This window comes from Echiichthys vipera (genome assembly GCF_963691815.1).
Source record: "Echiichthys vipera genome assembly, chromosome: 10".
NCBI lineage: Eukaryota > Metazoa > Chordata > Actinopteri > Perciformes > Trachinidae > Echiichthys > Echiichthys vipera.
In genome coordinates, this window is record NC_139835.1 from 23457567 (window position 1) to 23484790 (window position 27224).

Consider the following 27224-nt stretch of genomic DNA (forward strand, 5'->3'; position numbering starts at 1 on the left):
ACAATGAAAAATAAAAAAAAAACACATATCAAAGAAGATCCAGCTCACATTTAACGACTGATTATCAGAATATTGCCCGGTTTGTTTCATAGTGTGTCAGTCTTGTGTTTTTCAGCAGGTAGGAATGTAAAGATCCAGCCTGCTGGACCCGTCCTGTTCTCAGTCTCTTTCTTTGTCCTCCAGTGAAGAGTAGTGCCCTTTAGAAATGTTAACAGTCACTATCTTTTGGGTCACAGCCCAAGACTGGGCCCTCCTGACGGCAACATTTCAAATCAGTTGGGTCCCATGCAGCAGTTACCCTGTGCACCTCTTGAACTTGAGTTTATTTGGGTTCAGTAGCACCCGTCTTTCCAGCTGCCATCCCTCAGAGCACTCAGGGCGGCCACGCTCTTTGGAGGAGTCATCAAACTGTAGACACAAGGAACAAGAGTGATTAAATAACTAAATTAATTTAGGTCATTAAAAAGGCCCATCATCCCCTCATGGATCATAAGCAAACTGATTGAGCTTGCCTTTCAAAGTTTGATAACTACAGCACCTCCCTCAGGACAATCAGTGTAAATGTTTTAACACTTACATTGTGTCCCATTTCCACACTACATTTGTTTTTTATCATTTGATCTAACCATAAGAAATATAAGAAAACAATTAAAAATATCCCAGAACACAAGGTGACATTAAATGTCCTGTTTTGTTCCACCAACAGCTTAAAACCCCAAAATATAAAATTGACTATAATGTAAGACTAAGAAAAGCAGATAATTAGTTTTATTTCAATCACTTCATTAATAATACAGAATGTACTATATACAGTATATGAATCTTACTGTTTCTAAAGTTGGAATACAAGAAATTGACACATATTTAAAGCTTTTATACTAAAAATAAATGATACAATAACAAATGTCGAACATTAATCAAAGTGCAGCTTTAGAATCTGACTTAAACTTTTTGTTTGTTCAGAAAGCTGTCCCTGGAGCCGTTTCACCACAACCCACAATTCTTTTTTCTGATGTGAGTAGCTTTTACATTTATCTTGTGCATTGCATCGTGGGAGAACATTACACACAAAAATCAAGGGTATTTTAGTACTCATACTGACTGTTTTGACGCTTCGGAAACATTGCATACTCAAAACTTACTTAAAATTAGTATGCAGTATGGATTTAGGATACAATTCTGAACGTATTTTTTTTACAGTATAGACTGAGACGAGTTTTCAACAGACCGATCACATTAAACCCACTTTAGTTAGTATATCTGACCCTTACCTGCGTGTGGGTTGGGTGATTTTGCTTGCACGTGGAACTCCGCTTGTTCCTACAAAGGAGGCCGGGCGAGGAAGGGAGCTGCGAGCGACAGACGGCTGGTTGGCGCTGGCTTTTAAGGGCTGTGGTACGAAACTGATGCTCGGTTTGAGGGGCTGAGACAGTGCAGCACTGCTGGGGATGGAGTGTAGACTGACGGAGGTGGACAGGGAGTTGGAGGTGGGGCCCTGCTGCACTGTGGGGCTTACGTAGGCTGTGGCTTTTAGTGGGTGTCGGGGAGTGGTGGGGAAGTTCCCCACGCTCTGCACTCGCTGAGTGAGCTGGCCTGGGGAGGGAACTGAAACACAGCAAAGAGAGCAGTTAGATGAATGTCATCAGTGACAGAACTGCAATTACTGCGTTTGAAATTGCCTTCAGAAAACGGTGCTCAACATTCACTCATGAATAAATATGAGCTGTGTACGGCTGATTTATTCATAGACTTGAAGAAAAGAGTCTTACTGGAGGACTGGAGTCGTGCAAGCCCACTGGAAGAGTCAAAGCTCTGGCTGCTCCGGAGGGAGGATATCATTGGCAAGGAGGAGGGGCCGTGGGAGGGTGGGTTGACAGGGGAAGCCAGGCATGGAATGCTGGGAACACTGGGCATGCTGGGAGCTCGGATCAGGTTGGGCATGCTTCTCCGTAGCTTGTCTATGCAACCATGTCAACAAACCAGATCAGGTGTTGAAGGGGTGTCGACTCCTTTTGGAGCTTTGACATTTTTTCACTCACATTTCCAACATTACAGGAATAGTTTGACATTTTGGAGAATATGAAAGTCACTGTTTCTGGTCAAGAAATAATGCTGCAAATCCTTAAATGCTTTTTTTTTTATACAAATTAACAAACAAGATAATGTATTAAATAGTGACATCTTGGAGGTGCTGGTAGGCAGACTTTGGACAGCGCCAGGCTAGCAGTTTCCATCTGTTTACAGTCTTTATGCTAAGCTAAGCTAACTGGCTGCTGTCTGTAGCCTAATATTTACTGTACAGAAAAGACAGTGGTCTCAATCTTCTCATTTAACTCTCTGCAAGAAAGCAAATTACATTATTTTCCAAAATTTCCAAAACCATCTCTCCTATTCCATTTGCCTTAAAGTCAAAATACATAGTATGTGAAAATCTTACTTGGGAGAATATGCTCCTCCATGTGTCTGTTTTTTAGACTACAACATCAGTCACTCATGCAATGATTGAACAGAGTACACTGACACACTCACTGACCCTCACTGAGGATGCTTTTTTAAATCCTGTAACCAAGAGGACTCTTTAAATCCTTCTTGGCACACACAGAAATAGTCTAGTCAGAAATTAGGGACGTCTAGAATGTGGGTGATTCTGTCAAGATGCTTTCTGTCCGAATTAGTTACATTAGTTACACTGACATTATTTTCACTGAAAAAGTGAGAGAGCAAGTGGTCAAGCAATTTACTAAACACTCACCTGTGCTATTCCTGTATGCCATTTGTGTTTCCGTGATCAGGCTGGAGGGTCCAGAGTACTGGGAGAGTCCACTGAGTGAAAACTGAGGTGTGACTGAGCTGCGTCTACAGTCTCTGATACTGGAAAAGGTATGAGAGTGGGGCAGGCCACCCCGCTGCATAGACCCTGTGCGGAACAGTCGAGGCTGGGGAGGAGGGAGCTGGTCGTACCCCTCGTCGTCGTCCTCCTCATCCTCCTCCTCCAGATCCATCTCACTGCGCCTGAGGGAGTGTAAGGAGAAACTGGAGCTGCGACGGCTGGCTGTGGCGGTGTGTGAGGTAGAGGCGTAGTCCTGTCGGAGACCTATAGGGTGACGGATGCAAAAAATGAGCTTCAACCTTATATAGTATGATACATTCCCTTATCCACTATTCACTTGATGAATATGTAAACCAGACTGAGTGTTTCTTCTGAAATCTCCTGCATAATTCAACAACGCACATCAATATTTCACTGTCAAATCAAGTTGAACTGTTTAAAGGTCAAACATTTATCTTAGTTTCAGTCTTACATCAGTAATGTAACAAAGTAATCTATTTCAGGGCTCGTTCACACCAGCCTTGTGTAGTTTGGTTGAACCAAACTCTAAAGCGTTTACCCCCTTGGTTCCGGTATGTTTTACCATTTTATGGTCGATTTTAAGTCGTGGTAGGATCTCATCAAAGCCAGCTGTCTTCTGTAATAAGACCGCCTGATGGAAGCGGTTTCTCTCAAAATGCCTGCATTATTAAATGATTTAATACCCGCTGTCTTACGAGACGCTCCTGCAACGTCCTCTAAAGTCTGGTGATATGCGCTCCAGATCAACACCAACATGAACAGAACCTGAAGGTGCTCCATGATTTACAGTACGATATCCAGATGGACATTGGGAGGAGTTTGTTGTCTTTTTACTCACTAACTCTATTACTAATAATCTTATTTTGATCGACCAGTTTCCTACAAGTAGTTGGAAAATTGACACAATGTATCATCGTCGCATTGGTTCGATTCAAGAACCAGACCCTTAGGTGTGAGCCCCGTCTCTTCAGGAGGATATGCATCAGTATTTTATAATATGAATGGTTTTCATTAACTGTCATGTTTCATTAAAGTATAAAGACTCAAAAAAAGTAAACAGACAAAATATTTTTATCAAGAGGCAACTATGAATTTAATAAATACAGAATGTAGACAAACTTATGTTAAGACTTAGAGAAGGACTTATATCCTGAAGTACTGAACCACAGTTACAAACACTGTTATGGAAGTGGTTAATATGCCACCTTGTTAGCTTCAAAAAGAGGCCTGGAAATCTGCACTTTTATTCATTAGTTTTCAATGCATCATTCGTTCTTCAAACCTCATGTACGTTTTCCATATTTTTTATTTATATTTTGTTTTCTGGAGCTGTAACTTTACCTCCTGTGTCGCCTACAAGACAATTAAAGTCAAATACTCACTCTCCTCCTGAAGTCGTGCCATGACCTCTACGTCTGTCATGTCCTGCAGTTTGTAGCTCATAGAGATGGTGTCGTCCTCCAGCTCTGACACGCCCACCTCACTGTCCACGGAAGACTGGGGGCTGATCGCAGCGTGTCGGCGGCCCACGTCTAAAAAAACACACAGGAGAGCCACATCTACATCACCGAGATGTTTCACTTGATTGGTTTTAAGAATATGCATGTGATACAGCAGACCGTCAACACACAGAGACGATGATTTCCATGATAAATGCGACATTTCAGTGTGTATAATCAGCACAGACGGACGGTGCCTCACACCGGATGAAATTGCAGAAGTGAATGACGGAGTGGAAAAGACCTATTGTCAGTGAGGTCTTACTGTGGAGAGTGGAGTTTGATAGGAAGGTGGGCGCTCTGTCACTGAGGCTGCAGCTGCTCCTGAGTGGGAGAGTCGGCTGGAGAAAAGACGGAGCAGGTGATGGCAATGGCGCTTGAGAGGAGAGAAAAACAGAAAAAGAGAGAAGATTCAATCCCTGAGGACCAGCCTTAACACCTAAATCAAAGCTGACCTGAACTCACTGACATTTGTGTTAGTATGGAATGTGGTTGGACAGGCAGAGGGTTTTTTATCTGGTGGAGTTTGAGCTTGCTTGTCTCCATCTGTCTGAGCGTATGACCTGATAATCTCCTCCCTGGATTCTGCTGTAATCTGATTGTAAACTGCAAGTAACAGGTTGTTAAAGGAATCTGGATTATGTTTACACACTGAGATGCAAAAGTATTTTGGAAGCAACAAATGCTTTTGGCTCTGCTCTTGATTACTTTGGATTTGAAAAGGGGCAATGACTACGGAGTTGATTTAGGCCAAAATGAAAGCTAATCAGCCTTCATTTGCACATCCTGTTAGTATTTCTATTATTTTGTTATGTTGTTGTGGAAAAGCAGTGCCTTGTCTTTCAACGGAAACGTATGGTGAGGAAGATTATATATCGAGATATCGTGATACACAATTACGTTATCAGAATTTATAATAACAAGCACACACTAACTCAAATTTTTAAGAAAATCTCATTTGCAATAAAGTTCTTAATAAAAGGAGAAATACTAATATTTTTCATTAGTAACATTTAATTAACAAACAGAAGTATGCAGAAATAACATTTACCGTGTGGTTATTTCATACAGACGATTAATGTATGGAACTGCCAGAGAACCGGCTATATTGTGATTTATATCGTTCTCCAGATGGGGTGTGAATGTGGAGCGCTCTAAAAAAACACATCACTCAGTGAAACTACCCTGGTTCCCACAACAGTCGGCGTCTCCAGAACTGCATTTTGTCATGGATACACACAAACACAGTCTTACAAGGGGAAAACAACACAAGTGTCACTGTCACGACTTGGTACTATTTTTTTTCTGGACCACAGCAGTGGACAAACCGACAGATCAGCATTGCCTAGAGCTGCACTTCCAGCAGAGAATATGAATAACACAAATAATGAGAAACAGAACAAAACATGGTAACAGCTTATTCTACTGTGATAATAATAACTAGAAAATAAGACGTTTGGCATTTGACATAATAAATTACTGAAATTATCAATTAGTTGTAATGAAATAGCTTCTGACCAGTTCACTATGAATCATCTAATCTGTACATTGAGTGTGGCTCTTTTGTGGGTCGCAGGAGTCACATGCATTTGAAGTACATATTTGTGTTACCTGGGGAGTCGATTAGTGCAGCAGGTTTAGTGTAAGGCAGGATGGGGCAACTGAGGGTGGAGAGCCCCTCTATGCAGCTGTATGGACGAACCGAGGAGACTCCTCGCCACCGCTTAGCTGGACACAAGATTGTAGCGAAGGACATGTTAGTTTGATTACTTTACCATGTAACACACACACACACACACACACACACACACACACACACACACACACACACACACACACACACACACACACTTATACACAAACAAACACCACACACAGAGTACATTGATTATATTCTAACACACTCGGGCCAAATGTTAATCTGCTTTTTACAGATCAGTATTGATGCTTTAAATGATTGGGTCACGGCTCGGACAGAAGAGGCTGATACAGTAAGATGAGGTTTAGCTCACCACTGCAGCTTGTTGGGCTAAACTGCAGATTTTTTGGAGGGATCTTAGGATAAGCAGGGATTGTGCATGTAGGTTACATCCCATTCCCAAAACCAGAATTAGATCTACTACAGACTACTTTGGGTTTTGTAGGTTACATTTATATTGCTTAAAATTGATTTTCCCTGCTGTGTTAATTTCATGATACAACATTATCGTAATATATGCTCTAATAAAGGTTATTACATTGTAACTAATGGACTTAAAGTGTAATTCAGCATGAATATATACGTCAAATAAGCCGTAGAGACAGTTTTTTTTTTGTTGACCACCTACATAACAGAGACATCCTGGGATATTGCCAGCAACCACACATGGCTAACACTAAGTAGCTCAGGGCAGAGGGCTGTTCAATACTTTCCTCCTTGAACTGAACTCCAGTGCATTCTGTAATCGACCTGTATGACCTGCCTCTCAATACGAAGAGAGCTAAAGCTTGTAGCATTGTAAAACAGTCTTTTTTAATTGGTTGGTGCTTTGTTTTATGTGTAGGGAGCCTAATGGTGCTACTGCAGAGGTTTGGTGCTATTTTGAGCAATATTAGTGGTTAAAAAAGCTGTTTTGAATGGTTCAGCACTCCGCCCCGAGCTAATCAGTGTTAGATATGTCTGGCTGCTAGCGACTCTGAGATTTCTCTTGATCAATGAAATTGATTGATTGTTTGATGTACATTCATGCCGAAAAAGACCATGGGATGCACTTCCGCCGGAATTACACCTTAATGGTTAAGACATGGTTAACTCCTTAACTTTTACTGGCTCGTTTGTGGGCCGTAACAAATTTTGTCTTTTGGAGAAAAGGAAATACTGGTATTAGATAAAACTAGACGGTCTAAGGAATCCATTGGTACCCACCATATCATCTCCCTTTAAAAACATGCCCACTCTCTGATAATCCTATGCAGTTTGTGGATAAAAAAATATGCAGTTTTCTCATGCAGTACCATTTGCCTATTCTAAAATGGTGTATTTGAATATTTTTGCATACTGAGGTCCCTTGACAGTTTTGAATTGCATGAATTGGGTCTGACTGGGAAGCTGTGACTCTTGTGGATTCAGTGAGCCCAGTTATATTCATTCATGATGATGTTAGTCCCCATAGTAGCCCTTTCACTGTAGTGAGAACCTTTTTGAAACTTTATGAAATTAGCGGCTGTGACCTCTAGAATAATCACAGGCTTGTGAAACTTTACAATCACAAACTAGAGACCTGGGGCATTCAGTAGATAGATGGCTTTCCTAGTTATATTGAAAATAATGAAGTTTATGAGGAGTTTCCAGAACAAAAGTGCTCGCCATCCAATGGCCGAAAATGCGATTGTTGCAGAAATCTCCAAATGTCAAAAGTTTTTGATACTAAAACACAGCGTAGGTTTTTCTATTGTGTTCCATGCGTGAGCACAAGAATGGTCTCCATAAACTTAACTCATGATGTACTAAGCCCTTATTCACTTTCAAAATTTATTTGAATTATTTTATCTTAATTCCATATTTATGACTGGTAATCCTTGACACAGTGCTGAGGTCCATCTTAAATCAATCTTCAGGTTGCCAGATCTCAGATGATGTATACCACTTCTATGTGGCATCTTCTGTTGACCTTATATCTCCCCCTGAACATCTCCTGTCCCCAACCCCTACCCTTCTAGAAAAAGGGGTGACCAGTTAAGGGGTAAATTGAGTTAATAGTTCAAGAGTAATCCACTAACATGTAAAGCTTAACCTTTTTTCCCTTAAGTATCATCCTTATGAATGACGTTAATAATAACTATTAACAGTTACAACTCTGCCTCATTAGAAAGTGGCACTCTTTTTTCACTAATCAATACTGGCTAGCAGTGAGTACATTTATCTTATAATGACATGACTAACGTTAGATAATATCTGTTCAATGTGTAAACACAGAGTTCACCCCACTGCTTGGTAGTCAGAGGGGCACACACCTGATGGAGTGGAGCGTTTGGCATTCCTGACACAATTAGGCTCAACTGCTACTGGATAAAACTACCATTCAAAGCAAGTTAGAGAAACAAGAGCTACTGGAGCTCAGAGACAAGGATGTATTCATGACCCAGAGGAGGAGAGCCAACCTTCGCTGAATACAGCTTTTAGAGGAAGAAGAGGACCTTGAACCGTACACACAAGCAAACTAATGAGCACCCAAAAACAAACACTGACAACAAGTTTGCATTATTGAATCACAGTTTGATCAAACCAGTTCCACAGCATGAGGCTAATAGAAAACTATTTATAAAATATTAAAATCAATGCACACACACACAGGCACGTACACACAGTATAAAGCCATGCGAGCGACAGTACAAGAGTCTCTTGTACAGGCTGTTTGAGTGGCGAGTGCTGAGCATATCTGCTTCAAAAACCCAGTTAATGTAAGCATGGTTTCTATGGCAACCACATCCCAACCATGAGTGTAGAAACTGTAAAGCACTACATAAAAAAAAACTGTGTCAAGCAGCAAATGTAATTTAGTAGCACACCAGTATCCTGGTTATGAAGGGTTTTAGTGCGTATAAAGATCATATCCTTGTTGTAGAAACCCAAATATGATGAGAAACCAGGATATTGTTGCATTTAAATGCCGTATTCAGATCTCCCACAAGTGCAGGTGCGTCCTCAGCTTGATTTATTTAGTCACAAAAACTACAAAATATGATAAGAAAATATGTAACAACCGTTAAAATACTCAAATGAGTCTTTACTCACATCCTCCATTACTGATGAAGATGGAGTAATAAAAATACATCTAAAAATCAATGTGGGTTCATCTCTACTGTTTAGGTGCCACCCTCCATACACCAAAACCATGTTTCACTATGTTACATGTAAATGTTCCAGTATATTCTCAATCGTTTGGTGCAGAAATGAGTCCTCAAACCCGGGAGTGAGTTAGTATCCTTGCACTTGGTTTTTGGTTAGATGCAAGCATGTTGGCAAATACCCTGCTTGAGCATTTTGAAGCTTTTATTTGTCTTAAAAAGGCATTTGTCAAGTCGTTAAATAAGACTACAGAGGTTGTCAAACAGCATCACACTGAACATGCAAACTCAGTTGGAAGCTAGTGTTTACATAGTAATGCGACCTTGGTGTAGTTTGTGTATAGCGTTAGCTTTTTACTTACGGTGTTTGCATTTACACTTCAAAAATCATAAAAGCGGTGTAAATTTGTGATGATCTTGCTGAAAAAAACTTGTACCGATATGGGGCAGCCTCTACCTCACTGGGTAGAGCGCATACACTTCTGTTTGCCACAGAGCTTATTTTCTGCAATAATCCAAAATCCTATGTAAAAATCCTATTGGCATTTTGTCGATGGTACCCAGGGCGATAGCTTACAAATATCCATCACCCCGGCAGCACTCTTTATGATCAAAACCCAGGACAAGACTCAAAGCCAGGACACTAGTGTGCATGTAAAAATGCTTTATAAGGAGTCATTTCCTAAAGAGAGGTCAGTGAAATACTTGTAATCAGGTGTCAAGGGTTGTTAGATGGCACTACTGTAAGGCACTGCTGTATTGGATTCTTATATGAACAACTGTGCCATATTCTAATCTCAACATATTGGGAAATTCACTTATTAGCTTTCTTGTCGAGAATACGTTAACTATGGAGCTGCAGCTAGCAGCCAAGTAGCGTAGTTTAGCACAAAGACTGGAAACTGGGGGAAACTGCTAGCCTGGCTCTATCAGATGGTCACAAAATCTGTCTAACAGTGCCTCTAAAGCTGCAAAAACCAGAGTGTAAAGACGATCATTTGTGGTTTTAAGGGGGTTTATGTGGACTCGGCTTGCCTGCCAAGATAGCTATTCTCCCGTTTCCAGTCTTTATGCTAAGCTAATCGGCTGCTGGCTCAAGCTACATTTTGAACATACAGCTATCTCTCAGCAATAAAGTAAATATATATATATATATAGCCAAGAAATGCATTCCTTTATTATCTAAAAACCTGCATGAACTGTTACGTTCCTTTAAAAAGTCAGAGTTGGAGAATACATGTATGTAGAACCACCTGTAGGTGGAGCAGTGTTGTGGTGATAGTTTAACTACAGCTTTATAATCACCTCCACACTACTCTTCCCTGTTTTCCAATTAACACTGTTTAACGCCATCCGACAGCACAGCATGAGTTCCTCCAAATGGATTTTTTTTTTGAGTAACAAATCCCTTAAACTGAGCTTAATTGTTCTCTGGCGAGACTGATAAGTGTAAAATCCAACTACAACAGAAAATAATCACTTTGCGGGAAGTTGGCTGAGGTAATTAGAAACCCATAAATTTAAAGAGATTGAGTTTAAATGGTCAGATGGTTAGAAACAAATGAGCTGTTTGCAGAGAAACGCTCCCACGGCTCAGAAGCTGAAATCCTGCTGCACGTGGAGACATTCTGTGGGTGAAGTGTGTCACAGCTTATGATCACATGTCAGCGGTCAGAGAGACAGATGTCCAGATGTGGCTAAAGTTGAAGGCGGTTAATCTGAGTGGTAAATACACGGTACCTTGGTCCAGTCTGTGACAGAGAGTCATTTTAGCCAGCTGCACCTCAGGCCCCGGGTGGTCCAGTACCTGCCTGCACCACTGGAGAGGGCTGAGGACACTCTCACCCTGCAGCTTAGCTTTGGGACTCACATACAGCCTGCAACACACAGCACAACAAACAATTTAGTCCTTTAACTGTCACAGCATAGGCCATGTTGTTTCTGCACAGAGAGAAACTGAAGGGAAATAAGCTGGAAGCTGCTTTACTGTTTGTCTGTGAATCTGGAGGGACGAGTTTGAAAGTGGCAATATTTCACAGATGAAAGCAAAGCAAAGCATGACTTAGCAAACTAGGTAAACCGGTGGCTGTCTAGAGGGAGTTACTTTCATAAAACTCAAATGCCAACACATCAGAAGAGCCATTGCCATTTTACTGGCGACAACGAAAGCGGTAAAACAAACCGTGTGTAATAAAAAAATTCAAGTGATGACAGCTTTATTCGGTGGCAGTGATGTATAGGCTCATGTGAGGTACGAGACACAGGGTGATCGTATCTCCTCTCATTCTGGGTGGTAGCGCTGAAACGATTAGTCGATGAAGAGATAGAAGACAATCAACACACAGGATTAATCAGGAACTAGTTGAATAATTGATTAAACATTTCAAACATTATTTTTGCTAAAGATGACAAATATTCTCTGCTTTCAGCTTCTAAAATTGGAGAATTTGCGCCTTTTCTTTGTCATGAATGACAAAGGTGTTGGTGTTGTGGAATCAATTCATCAAAACCAAAAAAGACCAAAAAACCATAGGAATTAATTGTGAATTAAAGCGTTATTCATTGTGCCTCGCCCAGACAATAAAAATAAATTAAATGTAGTTCATCACCTGGAAACTAGATTCCCATTTTATCCGCTTGTTGTTAACAGTGGAACATATCTGACCACTGGATAGAGTAGGGAAAACAAAGGACCTGATTCTGATTTTTGCATGTTGATGAAAAGAAAAGAAAATAAGAATATTAACTCAATAGATGTGTGGCTTCGCCAGAGTGACAGTTCCTTAAAAATTAATTCTACTGGGTTGTAAGAAAAATGATGCGTCACTTCTGTGTCCAAGTCTACGAACCAAGAGAAAATGAATCCGAGCAGAACTGACTTTTTATTCAGCAACTAGGCCACGGTGTTACACTTTACTCTGGGTCAATTGTGTGAAATGGAGTGAGGAGGATGTACGCTGGTGCTACATTCAGCTGTGTGCTACATTTTCCACATCATCATCATCAGATACATGAAGCTGGAGACGGTTCAGTAGTCAGCATGTCATGTGTGTGAGCTACACTTCAAAGTAGTGCAGCCTGGGGCTAAACACTACACACAAAGCCGAGCTGTTTGATCCCAGGCTGAAGGGGGGGCATTGTTTCTAATTTCATCACTGTGTTGTTGTACACTCTGAAAAAGATACCTTTGCTGCATGCGTGCACAGTGCATTCTGGGATGCCCACACAGCTTGTGTCAAATGTGTTTTTTTGTTCTTTATCCTGTTCAACAAAAAAAAAGAAATCACTGGTGACAGCAAGTGTATTTCACCAGGAGAGGAATCAATATTGTAATCGATAAGATGATACATGGCAGGGTAGTATTACATGTAATGTCCCAATTTGGGCTCTTTGGCAATACTGTGGCCTTAAAAGCATCTATGATGTTAACAGAAACACAAGCGAATCCTTATATATGTGGCTGCAATAGTGATGTCGATATGAACCGAGTATAGTTACCAGCTTTCGGGCTCTCCGACAGGGAGCACGGTGTTCAGGTCCAAAAGCTCAACCTCATCCAAATCGGTCGTGGCTCCGGCGGCGACGCTGTCCTCCCCAGCGGCGTCGGGAGACACCGAGCTCGGCTGAAAATACGCGAAAGGCTCCTCCGTTGAACCTCGGAATCCGGGGGCACACGGATGCGCCTGAGTCGGACTCGAAATGCCATATTTGCTGGGGAAATTGTCAGTCGGACTCGTTGTACTCCCGTGCAGACACGACAACGAGGTCTGGAGATGGGGATGGGGGCCGACGGAGCAATTGTTTACAGCGTTCGCTCTGGTCCGCAATTGTTCGTTTTGCTTCTCCAATTTTCGGACCAATTCCTGCAGCTTTAACACCTCCAGCTCCGCATTGGCGATTTTATTGTTGCCATTGACGTCCGCCATCATCTGGGGGTTCAACACCTCTGCTTCCATTTGGTAAAAAGCACATTTGAGAGGGGCAGAGAAAGCACGGCCTGCCTGCAGAGGGTCCTATTCAATTCAGAGAGGGTGTCCAGATTCCCCCGTTTAAACCGCCACACACACACATACACACACACACACACACACACACACACACACACACACACACACACACACACACACACACACACACACACACACACACACACACACACACACACTGATGCTGCTGCTGGGATGATTGCACAGCCTCTATCTCATTGGTCAGCAGCAGCAGCTTGGAGTTCAGCTCCCATCACACCACTTCTGAGGAAGAAGCCTATTTATTATGAACACATGCGGTGATGCCGTGGAGTATTATAGCCTTTTCTTTCAGGACTTTTCCACTTTTCAAAGTATCCTATTTATGTATCTCTTTTTACAGTTTTGAATCACAGTGGATGTAATCAGTATTTTACATTACCATAATAAAATAATCATTTTAGCCTACAAAAGTAGCCTACAAACACAAGTATAAGTAACTGTAAGTAGCCTTCTTGTGGCTCTGTTTTGTTTTATCTTGTAAAGCGACTTTGAGTTCCAGAAAAGTACTATATGTTACAATTTTTAAAATAATAATAATAATAATAATAATAATAATAATAATTATTATTATTATTATTATTATTATTATTATTATTATTATTATCCACCCCAGGCACCAACAAGAGGTCACTTAAATTATTATTTTTAAATATGTTGTATTTTCTATATTTATTTCCCCTAAATTAAGCTTCTAAATGCTCTTTCAAAGTCATCACTGGGAATGGATTAATCATTTATTTAATTAGTAAAAAAGCCAGTTTAACCTAGGCTACATATTGCATTTTTTTTTTTAATCCCTGGAGCTAGTTGAGCTAGCACTAGTTCTTTATAGCTCTTTATTTAGTTTTTAGTTCTAGTTCTTTGCACAATTTCACCTTGTTGTAGCCTATTTACCTACTTGTTTGAGATGTGTTAAAATAAAACAGGTTTCATCACATAAACATCTTACACAGAGATTAGTTATCCAATACTGGGATTTACATCCATTAACTGCAAGGCTTAAATGTTGCTAAGCTAACTTGTGTGTTAGCTTGTAACATGAAACGTGTATAGACTGGGGTCGAATAGGTTTTATGGAATATAATGGACATAATTAACACTTTATAAAAAATGCTGTTTAAAAAATTATATAAACTGAAAAATGTAAAATTATATTTCACAATGGATATCACAAGACCTTGCTGATGCTAATGATTGGTTAGTTTAGCATAGTGGTTAGCATTATCGCATCGTTGGAAAATGTGTTTCTTTCTATGCAGATCTATGCATTCATAAACTAAACAAACTATAGGCCTACATTTATGAAGAATTGATTGCTTTTGATTGAAGAGTGCTGCGCATATTTCAAAAAATCAATTTACACATTTAGTAAAGTCTGTAATAGCTAATACATTTAGTTTTTATTCGGGCAGCCCATTTTAGTAAATATAGTTTGAAACCAGCCAGTGACTTGGAACTTAGTAAGGACTAAATAACTGAATTAACAGACAGTGCAACCAAAGGGTCCTAAAAGAAGAATTATTTTATTTATCCCGCAACGGGGAAATTTAATTTTTTCACTCTTATTATTAATCATGTTACACACACACACAGGCCCGAAATACACGCACATGCACAGACAGGACCAGCGCCTGAGCAGTTGGGGGTTCGGTGCCTTGCTCAACAGCACCTCGGCAGATGAACTGGCACCTCTCCAGCAACCAGTCCACGCTCCATACAGGGACTTGAACCAGTGACCCTACAGTTCCCAGCCAAGTCACCTGTGGACTAAGCTACTGCTGCCCAAATGCACACAGAAAATGCCGAGGACTTAGGTTTCAAAAACAAACAGTAGGCTCACAGTGATGTCTTTGTGAATACATTGTAAATCTATTGCCTCCATGTTTGTTCCATGTTTGTTATGGAGTCACTAAATTACATATAAAATGATAAAAGCATGAAGAAATGATGCCATGAGTCTGTTTATAGCATTTTAATTTACATTATATACTTGTACATCTAAGAAAGAGAATACATTTTGTACACTATTAAAATGCATGATCTTAAAAATAAAAAGACAATATTTTAAAGTATTAATAATACTACATTGTATTTGATTAAGATAAAGTAATTGCCAATGCAGTAATTGTGGAATTTCATATATTATATTAGACTGAAGTTTGAATGGTACATTTCATGGCAGTAAAGAGAAAAAACACATACCTCAGCTCGCCATTCACCATACGAATAAACAATGATATGAACAATGAGATCAAGATATATTGAATTCCTTTATTGCACACAGAAAAAGCCCCCGGCCCTAAGTATTGCAATATCTCTCTTGCAACATCTGCACACAAGAGTCCCCTAATGAAGCCTACAGACTTAAGAGAATGTCAGAAATGCTATATAAAAATGGTTAAAAGAGTCAAAATCAGCAATATCTGCTTTCAGCACCACAGTTACAGGTAGCTGTAATACTAATAAAGGCATATGCATTATGTAACTGTCATTTGTAAAAACACCTAGATAAAGCTTTGTCAACTTGTAAAAACATAAGTACGGGAGAACCCATGTTACCCATAACATTGGTTGATCGATCGATAAACAGCATCCATTTCATCTGTAATCGAGTTCTTCATCTCCAATGACGATTTGGGAGAAACTTAGCGCCGCCATTTATCTGTGGAATAAAATAAAATGATATTACCTGTTTAATTCAAGATGTTGCAAGCAAAGTGAATATATACATATGTACGTATAAACCTTGGACATTCATGTTCATTCACTCAAGTTTTGTTTTTGATTTGTTTTTTGTACCTCTGGTGACCTCGAAGCAGTTCTCACAGTGCACCATGCGTTTGTAGATCCACATGCTGTCCCCAGCTTTCATATGACCCAGATTGTTGTTACACACCTCGCACTGTCAAAAAGCAAACACAAACATGAGGAAAGAGATTCCCTCTGTTGCCATTGTACTTGAATTTTGAGGTCCATTTTATGCAGATTACGCAGGTGAACACACACAGATGTTTTTAATTAGTCTGGCGGATTAGACTTCTTGTCAGGTGTAAATTGGGTGAAACAATTCAGTGGATGATCCCAAATTACACCATTATATTCTTCCATTACATGTTGCTGACTTTCATGGAAAATGAATCTGCTCACTTTAAAGCAGGAAGCGTGGCAGTTGATCTTCATGTCATCCAGGACCATCTTGGCTTCACCAGTGAAGGGCTTATGGCAGCTGCTGCACAGGTCTTTCTCAAGCACCGTCCTGTATGGGACAGAGGTGTTTTTACAGTAGGCTATATTAAAAGGGCATTTTCACAGACTAGTCAAGTTAACTTTTGGCCTTGAAAACAGTAGTTTAAAAAAACAAAAAACAAATCTTAGCTCATGCTCATATTATACTACAGCATATGTGGATTGAAAACTCTTTGGTTTACTGAAGTGCAATATCATGACAACTAGTGCACGGATGATTGGTACAGAATTCAGTATTTTACATTCATGATTCCCACAAAAGGAATCCTAAAGGCTTTGGTGACATTTTACATTGGTGGTTTAGCGCTACCATGAGGTTGACATTTGTGAACGGTCTCAACCACTGTCGGATGGATTGTCATGAAATATACCATGAAATTTGGATGAAATTGCACTTATTACTTACTAAATTTAAATGAAATTCAAAATGTGTCCAAGAGCTTACTTAGGTTTATGACCAAATACTGACAGGATTATTGACATTAAAAATGTTAGCAAGATATACAGTATAGTGAGCATGGCTGACATTACACCTGAGTAACATTATCCTGTGAGCATTTTATTATGGTGATATTAGCATTTAGCTCAAAGCACCACTGTTCAGCCCCACAGAGCAACTAGTAGTGTAAGTCTTGTCAAACATTTGTGTCCCAAGTCAAAAAGAATGATGTTGCACTTTTCCTACCTCTCAGAAGATGTATACAAACTCTTGGAGGATGTATTGTAGCTCGGATCTGACAGAATTTCATCTGACCTGCTATAAGAGTGACACAGATATCAGTTTCTATAAGAGTGTTGCTTTACTCCCATATAATGCTTGTACACCAATATCATCAATTACCTGCTGGTCCTGTATTTTGTGCTGTAGGATGAGGTACTGCTGATACTGCTGTACTCAGTTCTATACAAAGACAAAATGAATCACAGATGACATGTAAAACTTATACTGTGCACAGAGAAAATTAAAAGAAAAACTATTGTGTGTCCTTCCTACCTGGAGTCAGATTTGGAGTAAGAGTAGTTTAGATCGTTGTAGTCATCACTGTGTGTGCAATCACATAACAGATTATTAGGGATAATAGCAAGACTGTGGACACATTTTAATCGATTTGTATAGACAAGAAAACCCCCCGCAAGAAGTGTGTGTTTGACATGTTGCTAATAGTCAAATGATTACCTGGGGGTGGTGTTGATGGTGTAGGAGGTGGTGCGGGTCGAGGGAAGATCATCAGTGTACGAGCTGTAGCTGTGTGTCAAAGAGGCATAGGGACTGAATATTGATTTTATTTATGCATTTACTTGGATCTGAATAAGGATATTATGACTCATAACGTTAACATTTAGATTGTACAAATCCTGTCATCTTGCTATATAAATTTTAAAATAAAGTTTGTTAATTCTTGACGAATGACATTCCCATCAGCCATGGGTGTACTTTGTGTTTATTGCTAACTAGCTAGCTAATGTTAGTAGGCTATGCTAATACACTAAATTATGATTCTGAACATGATAAACATTATCCCCATTTACATCAGCATGTTAGCATTGTCATTCTGAGCATGTTAGCCATCCATAATGTTAGCAAGTTAACATTAGCAAGTCATAATTGTGGCAAAGTACAGCGCCACAGAGACGCTAGCATGACTTTAGACTCTATAATAGGATTAAATCGTGTTTGTTGACGTGTAAATGGAGTAAAGATACAAATACTGTCATCTTATTATATTATTTTATGTTTCCATAAAGAAAAGGAGAGCAACGCACAGGCTACTCAGATAATGCTGCTAGCTTATTTTCTCACAGAAAAACCTTAATGCTACATAGCCTACATTTAGCGTTTACATTGGCGACAAGCGAAGAATAAGTCATCTTTAAAATGTAAAAAATGTTAGCAGAATTTAGGTTTTTTTTTGTTCAAGGCTTAAACCTTTTAAAAGGTTAACTGCATTAAAGTAGCCTATTGAAATGATTGAATAGCAGCCTAAGCCTACTGTTTTATGGCGGAACATTATAAAGTCTGTAACATCAGATAGTTAATATGAAAAATACTTCTATATGTTGGATTTGACAACTGCATTTAATGCTCTATCAACACATTACCACATAATTTGGAGTGGTTTACAGATGATAACATTGTAGTTTTGTCTCTTTAAATAGACAATGTTCTTCAGAAGTCTTATCCTACTTGAGCAGTCAGGATGTTTACCTGGTGGTTCTGCGGGTGGAGGATGGCGATGACAGAGTTGGGCTTTCTCCTCTAAATGGTACAAAAGACAAATGTCAATGTCAAAGAAACTGGGACAACTATATTATGAGCCACTGCACAATCTCAAATCTTAAATCCAGCACTCACCCTCTGCTGCTCTCCACTGTCATGATCTCTCTCCTTGTGATGCTGCTGCTGGTGCTGCTGCAGCAGACACAATGATAATTTGATTACAGTGTGATTATTTCAATGACAGGATAATTAAATGGTTGTGTGTTTCGTAAAAAGGTTATTCACAGAGACATCTCACCTTCCAGGAGAAGACAGACCTGATGTAATGGCTCTAGGCAGGAGGGTGTCATACAGGCTATCTTCAGCCCTGTTAAGACAATAATATCATAAATATATGGCGATTTTGAGTGAAATCCCTATTTTAGTTCAATTATTTATTAAAAAAATGTATTGATGGTTTATCTTACGAAGAGAAAGTCCTTGTCGTAGTTGAAGTTTTGACTTCATTTCTGAAAAAAATAAATAAATCAGACCAAATATTGTTTTATCTAACTGTCTGATATTTAATGCCAGTGTCATTATATATATACGTTGTCCTGCAGTAACTCACCCATTAGTGCCGTTTTTCACTGTCACATACTCAGTACTGGAGACAGTTTTGCTGTTAAGACAAAAAATAACCTCATTACAGTACATAAATATTGATTTCCTGGCACAATTATCAATATAATTCATTTTCTGGGTTTGATGAATGAAAATATCACCTGTCAGTCGGGGAGGAGAAATCATCCCTGATCGTCGAAGGGATGAGTGTGTCAAAAAGTTGGTCCTCCGCACTGCACAGAAATACAGGTTCAATTGTGAGTGACATATAGATTTAAGTGTATGTAACTGAGTAATGGTGCTTTTTATTGCTTATGAATCCAAATATTCTTCTTTTAAAGAGGAATTTGTTATTTGCTCTTTCAAAAGTTACATAGTCTCACTTTGATGCAAAAAAACAACAACCCAATATGGACAGGATGTTTTTTCTAGAAAAAAAAAATCATTATTACAGTATATCAATCAATTCTTTATCCTTAAGGCACAACAACACACTGAAATGGGCACCAGGCATTGCAAGACCACACGATACACTCACACACCAGTCACACATCTCCAATTAGCCTACATGTCTATAGAGCTGGAGATGAAAATTCATTATGTAAGAGCTCAGTGGAATTACAGTACATTGTTGAAGTCATGGTTTGAAAGTCTATATTTTACTTTTCTTCCACATATCCCATGAAACCAAGAACTTTATGATGTCTCTGTGTGTGGCACTCAGCCCCAAGCACATAGCTTTCTATTGCAGATGTAAATATTCATACAGTAATTTCAATTTTTTGTTCTATAATCAACCAGGTTCTGTAGTTTTTAGCAAACATTACTCCATCAGGAGAACATGGTTTGGTATTTGTTTGGGACTACTTTCAGTGGCGGGCTTATACACATATGGTGCTCTATTGAATATTTATAGCAGCAGGGTGTTATATGGTGGATCGACTCAAAATGAACTAAAATGCTCATGTTCTTTGTAATAAAAGACCTAGATATGGCTGAATTATGTGATGATTTTGGACAGTAGAGTTACAGGAGTAAGATTAGGCTCTACAGGCAGTACTTTTTTTTTTTTTTTTACGGTTTTCATAGTTTTAATGGGATTTCTTGGCAATTAACTTTTAATGTTATCTGTGAAAATAAGTATTTTCATTGAATATAATGTCACTAAGATAGTACATAGCCTCCCCTGCATTATACCCAGTATATACCCTGGATACTCACTCATTGGTTTCATTGGTGCTTTTCACTGTCACAGTCTCAGTTGTGGAGACAGTTGTTCTGCTGTAAAGAAGAAATATTATTATTATTATTATAGTAGGCTATATGCATGGCGTCATGATCAATATAATTAATTGTCCATGTTTGATGAATAAAAATATCACCTGTCAGTGGGTGAATCGTCATCCCTGATCGCCGAGGGGATGAGTGTGTCAAAAAGTTGGTCCTCCGTGCTGCACAGAAATACAGGTTAGATTGTAAGTGACATATAGATTTAAATTCTACCTTAATTTTTAACTTTCTAATGAGGTCAGACATGTGCCAATGTCTTACTCTTTATCGCTGGTAACAGGCGTAGTCACTTTGATGGTTTTGGTAGGTGAGTAGGATGAGTATTGTGGCCTGCATGAAAAGATGTTAAATCAATCTCAGATCAGTTTATAATTGACTCAAGTACTGTAGTTAAGTCAAATTTTGAGGTACTACAAGCTTGACACCTACAGTTACTGGCAACTTTTCATATCAAGGTTTTACATTATAACATTGGACTAGTTTATAAAACAAAATCCATTGTTCAAGATTAAACCAGTGGCTCAGAATGTGGACTTTCAGAGGCCCAAAGAGGTAAAATTATCCTAACAATCCTATCCTAACAAAATCGAGTCCAAAAAATGAATACATTGGTGTAACATAACATTTCCCCCCTAATCCTTTAAATTATTTTACTAACTATGTATGAAGTAGTTTAAACTAGCTCTATTTTGACAACGACAATAGTAAAAAACTGCGTATGCATTCATAAGTAGTGGAGGAAGTATTCAGATTAACTTAAATAAAGGTAGTAATAACACAGCATGGTAATAGTCTTACCTTTAAACTTTAACTCAAATAACCCTACAGAAGTATTAGCAAAAATGTATTTCAAGCATCAAAGGTACTCCACAACTGCCACTGTAACATATAACTGTAATAATGTAACACTTACAGGGACAATGTCTTACAGAATGAGTACTGATGTAATGGAGCCAGCTTTAGTGAGTCTTCTGTACTTTTAATGAACTAGAAGTTTTGAATGAAGGATTTTCTTTTTGAAATGGTGTATTTTATATCATTGTCCTTGTAAGTTAAGGATCTGAGTACCTCTTTCACCACTGATTAATATAGTATATTTTTACTCTTTGCTTGAAGACTTGACCCGCTCAGTAAACGTCTCAGTCTTGGTGGGACTTTTCAGCACAGGTGACTTCAGGTTTGAGTACGTGCTGCAACAAAGAGGCGCATTATTCAGATGATTTTGTAAAAAAAGCAATAGCTAGATTTTGTATCATTAGTTGTGCTCTTACTCGCACTACATCCTCCTACCTTTTGGTGTAGGAGGATGTAGTCTTGCTGGAAGGGAGGGTGCTGCTAATAGAAGAGAAGCATTTCTTTACCCACAGTTCTGGTTAAAGTTAGTGCCCTGACTTGGATAAAGGATTGGAGCACATATTAAAGGAATAGTTCAGATTTTTTAAAGTGCGGTTGTATGAGATACTTACTGTATCTATAGTCAGTGTATTACCTACAGGTAGATGGTGCACACCATCAGTTTGGAGAAGCAGGGAGGAGTACAAACAGACAGCATTCACCACTTTACCTTGCTGCCAGACATCGCTGTTTAAGTTTACTAGGGGGAACTGAAGCCATTCTTGTGTTATTGTGTGACTTTGTTGTCTTAAATGGTTAGGAACAAAGATAACAAACTAACCAATCAAGGCAGCAGCAGACGTTCCGAGAGGTAAATTTACGTTTTTTGTCAATGGAGCCTTGTGACCTTGACAAGAGCATCGATATCGGTTTCAGTTCCCCCCACATAGACATAAAGAGGGCTGTCTGATGGCAGTGAAAATATTCTCAATATAGCGTACATGTAAATGTAAACTTGTATGGATTTTTTAAGGCATTTTCCACAGCAGTACATTTAGCCTTAATACCTGTCCTCCTGCCTGCTTCTCCAAAGTGGGGGCGAGTAGATCACCATACTGTAGGAAATACACTGACTTGGGATAAAAATCAGAACTGTTCCTTTAACAGGCACAATTGTTACAGTGACCTCCACGTGTCTGCAGTGGGGAAAAAATTACTTTATACTAAATAAATACTGTACTAACCCCAGCTCTTCCTGACTTCCGCTGAATCTGCAATGACAGAAATAACAATCAAAGCTTCGGCTCATTCAAGTGTTTGCCATCATGTTTATTTTAAAATACATTTTATGTACATTTGAGCATCACTATCATAAAAAGATACCAGGATGTTTATTCAAATCTTACCTCTTGGAGAGAGCTGAGACAGAGGTTGACCTGGTAGTCGTAGTTGTTGTGGTTTTTATTTCTTCACCCTCTGACCTACGAGCAAAATACAATAAATGACATTAAGTAAAACAATAAATGTTCACCCACTGTAAATTATATTTTCTCTTTAGTTTGCCCTTTATTTGAGGAAAAGTTGAATGCATGTTTTACCCAACAACAGTTTCCTCGGTTCTGGAACCGCTTAGAACAGATTTTCCAAAGTTTGGGTCTCGGCTGAAGGAGGAAAAAATGACCACAAATGAGTTAATTCACTCATACTACAGAGATGACTCAACACTGTCTCCTGCAAAGGAATGTAGAAGGAAGTGTTTTTATTTAAAGATGGAGGTAAACTGAGGTATGAACTACAAGTCACACCCAACACCTCTGGCATTTCCGTGTGGAACATTATATCTGTGTTTCCGCCATTATGTTTACATGACTTACTCAATGTCTTCATCTTCCTCTTCAGCTCTTTTGATCCAGCTGTTGTCTTTAAGGAGACTGCTGGTCTTGGCTGAAAACACAAGACAAGGAAAGTCTGAGTGTCTCCAGCTCACACATTTAAAGCAGTCACACATACTGTAAGCATGCAAAGACATAAAGACTTATTAACACAATAAAGCCTATTTAATATGAACTAATGAACCTGTGGCTCTGCTACTACAATTAGCGAACATTGGCTGAATGGATGCATTTGTGGACATTTATGATTTAATACTATTTTATAATTGTAGATTAGTAAATTTGTGACACATACATTTTACATTTGTATATACTAAAATTCTAAAAATACTAAAAATACTAATATTTTAATAATTATATTACGCATTTGTATTTTTCCCCTCTCTTTTTTAATATATCAGTTTTCATCAATGTTGTTTTATGTTACTCTGTAGGGTGTCACATAGTAAGACTAGTTCTGTTATTTTATTTTTCATCATTCATATTTCTCCCCTGCATTAGTCTGAAATTGTTATCCTGTTATATACTATATACTAACCTTATTATCAGCTTGTTAAGTCAAGTATTATACAATTGTATGAGCATCGTGTGACAAATAACCTGTACATTTAGACACTACATGGTACATTCTTTTGTGTATTTTATTATTTGATATTTCTCAATACTTACAAGTAGTCCTTGTGTACTTGCTCATTTTGTAGCTTCACCTGTAAGTGTGAAAGAATAGGAAGGAGATTCATCGCATAAGAGTACACACGACAGAGTACATGAGCCACTAGGTGGTACTGTGAGACCTTTCACATAAAGTGCATGAAGTATCACAGTAGCTGAAGAAGCACTCAGATCCTTGGCTTGATTAAAAGTGTCCACAGTGTAAAAATACTCTGTTACATATAAAAGTCCTGTATTCAAAATCTTACTGAACATACAAAAGTGTTAGAATAGACTAAAATTGTAAAATACTCATTATGCAGAATGGCCTGTTTCACAATGTTAAGTAAGTGTAAAAGATATATATGTCACGTTATTGGATTTTAACTATTGATAAATGAATGTGTTCATCACTTTTATGTTGTTGCTGGTACAGATGGAGCTTTTTTATATTCTTTATATGCTGCTGGGTGGTTTAATCCATTTGTAGGCTACTCTTAATCTGAAACTGCAAATACTGTTAAATAACATAGTGGAGTAAAAAGACTACAAACAGACTGGGTTTGTCTCTGTAACTGACATATATTAACTAAAGTTCTGCTCAACTCCAGATCCACTTATTAATCCCTAAACTGGTTTGTCTTGATCTTCACACACCCACCCTCCATAACACACCTTTTCCAAACACACCATTGTCAGCAAAACAGAGGGGCGTATCTGTGACATGCCATTAGCTGTTGGTGATAAAGACAGTGCCCTTTCGACTACATGCTTGTTATGGCACGATCACTTCCGATAACTGGAAATGCTGTCTAATTATCAATCGCACAATCTACTGTCTGATGAGTGCCAATTGGTCAAAAACAACATGTAAAGTGTTGTGTTTGTCTATATTTCTTTGCCTTGTGTGAAGTAGCAGACAGTAACAGATGTCTTAAGATAATGTGCTCGGAGCTTTTTTTTTTTTGCATTGTAAAACCGGAAGATTTACAGCTTTGCTCTTGAGGATCATACAGTAAAAATGCCAATTACTATCCATTAACACATGGTTCTGAAATCAGTACTTATTTCTTTACAGGATGCTTTAAATATTTTGTTACTATCATGAACTTAATGTAGTTTAGTTGCCCAAGTTCAGACCTTTGTATCCGCCATCTCCCCTGTAACTAGTTGACAATTGTGTCTGAGGTAGAATAAGGAATTAGGTGAACAGTTTGGCACCATGGACTGAAAACTGTTCTGCCAACTGTAGGCAAACAGGTCAGCCCTTAAAATCATGAATGTTTCCTAAACACCATCATGGTTCTAGGTTAAAGGTTCATGATAAGCTACAAGAGTTAACAGTGAGTTTCGACACAAAACCCTGTGTATGTGTGTGTTTGATCTATCCCCAACATCATTAAGCCATACATTTAATTCCTGAAAGCACAAACTATGTTTTTGTTATCATGTATCCAGAACCGTTGTAACTGTGTCTCAAAGAATTCTGTAGCACACTTAAGATCATAAACAATGAAGCAATTTAAAAGTATATCTGACACATCATTAGACAAAAATATTACTGTTAACTTCAATCTTACAGTTTATTAGGAAAGAGATCAGGTACGTACCTCCACAGATGCCCGGGAGACTTGTTTAAAAGATAGACTACACGCTCACAATAGCTCAGGTCTTGACATCTGTCTATTACTCTGCAGTTTGCAATCACACCCCTGTCATTCCTGTTGCTTTTAACCTTAAGGGAGGAGATTGCATGGCCACCCAGGGGCGTGGCTTCAAACAACAATCAAAGGATACTCTCACTCACTCACTCACTCTAGATTTTTCTCTTTCCGTCATACATGTCTACCTTAATAATGGTTCTGCTGTCTGTTTGTAGGTTGAAAAAAATGGATTTGGGTGGAGTGCTGAAAGACCTGCTATTCAACTTGGGTGTCAAGGAAGCAGAACTGTAATGTGGGTGTGGAAGTGTGTGCTTCTTTGACTTTCTATAACCTTTAAATGAATGGAGTTTGATTGAATGAAGACACTACTGAATAGTAGTAGACTCCTATAAATATGTGATCCATATTCACTATGACATAATGTAAGTAGATCTATAATGATCTTTGGTCTAGATATATGACTGACTTGCCACTTTGTACTTAAAATGAGAAAAAACAGGCCAATCCAAAGCACTACTCTGCTTTATGACTGTGTATTAATATACCTTTACACATGTATGCTAATAAAAAGTACTGGAAGGTACATGTTTTCAATTAAATTTTCTGTTTCAGGTTATAAGATTGATAATCACTCGATAAAGTCTGATAAGTGAAGCACCTTCACAGTCCAGTCACAAAGGTAACTAGAGACCATTTTGTGATGGTGTCACATCAGCCGCAACAAATCGGGCCAGACGCTTAAAGTGGTGGGGCGATGGCCCCTTCCACATTTCCTACCCCACTACTTCCGGTGCCCTTCCTCAGACAACACCAGTCTATGAACTCGCCTTCATTTTTATCTCGACTAAAACCTGTAAAGTTTTGTGACTGCATCTTGCACACTTATTGGGCCAAGGTCATAAAGTGGGGGGACCCTTGTTTACTAGGTGATCCCCTTGCTCGGATCACACCTATTTTCAAACTTTGCCCCGATCTCAAATACACACCTGTAAAGTTTTGTGACTGTATCTTTCCCCAGACAGTCAGACAGACAGAAAATACGCAAAACCATGTTAGTCCCTGCTGCAGTAGTGAAAACAATACCAGCATTCCATACCAGCTTGTAACAAGACATGTACATGATACTACACAACTGATGCCCAGTCTCACTGAAGCTGTAAACATGGATAAAGTGAATGAAACTAAATGGTATATAATATCATGTATAAGTATTTAGTAGTGCCATCCAAAGGAGAGTTAGCTACATGAGTTGCTTTATGACAGTTAAGTCCAAATCTTTAACTATGCGACTCCAACTACAAATGTCATATGGTCTGTGACATATCAACTTCATTATAGGGAGTGCCGCCTTTGGAATGATCAAAGGTATGAAAGGTGCATAGCATGCAGGGGTGTGACAACTTGATACTGAGGTGAACCCCTCCTAGTCACAATGACAGCACGAAAGGAATGCCAACTAGATCAAACAAGGGTAAATGTCAAATGGCTGAGACAAAATATTAATAGAATGACATATCTGTATGAAAAAGCACAATTGAATATCACATTTTTTCCGGAGCAGTGGCTACCTAAAGGTTAGAGTAGCGTGCTTGTGACGGTTCAATCTCCTGGACCGGCAGGG

General features: G+C 38.9%; 2 protein-coding genes across 7 annotated transcripts; both read right to left on the reverse strand.

Moving 5' to 3' along the window:
* Positions 1-332: 332 nt before the first annotated feature.
* slain1a (SLAIN motif family, member 1a) lies at positions 333-13133 on the reverse strand (the record flags this gene model as incomplete). Its single annotated transcript, XM_083922190.1, has 9 exons — positions 333-408; positions 1272-1605; positions 1770-1958; positions 2753-3094; positions 4234-4383; positions 4616-4726; positions 5962-6078; positions 10918-11054; positions 12676-13133. 9 exons carry the CDS (start codon positions 13131-13133, stop codon positions 333-335), a joined length of 1914 nt encoding a protein of 637 aa, XP_083778316.1.
* A 2029-nt stretch (positions 13134-15162) lies between these two features.
* scel (sciellin) lies at positions 15163-25745 on the reverse strand. 6 transcript variants are annotated; one of them, XM_083921469.1, is made up of 24 exons: positions 25550-25745; positions 23958-23995; positions 23271-23340; positions 22995-23057; positions 22803-22877; positions 22641-22667; positions 21853-21897; positions 21666-21752; positions 20824-20892; positions 20655-20723; positions 20494-20550; positions 19434-19505; positions 19280-19330; positions 19137-19178; positions 18968-19036; positions 18805-18861; positions 18658-18708; positions 17629-17697; positions 17446-17493; positions 17293-17352; positions 17137-17208; positions 16353-16461; positions 16005-16107; positions 15163-15867 (listed from the first exon to the last, which is right to left on the reverse strand). In XM_083921469.1, the coding sequence occupies exons 2-24, from the start codon at positions 23980-23982 to the stop codon at positions 15851-15853; spliced, it is 1407 nt and encodes a 468-aa protein (XP_083777595.1). In that variant the 5' UTR covers positions 23983-23995; positions 25550-25745; the 3' UTR covers positions 15163-15850. The 6 variants fall into 6 exon arrangements, with proteins under 6 accessions (XP_083777595.1, XP_083777594.1, XP_083777593.1 ...); XM_083921468.1 differs by having other exon boundaries at positions 20494-20553; positions 21853-21894; positions 25550-25731; XM_083921467.1 differs by having other exon boundaries at positions 18805-18858; positions 20494-20553; positions 25550-25730.
* Positions 25746-27224: the final 1479 nt, after the last annotated feature.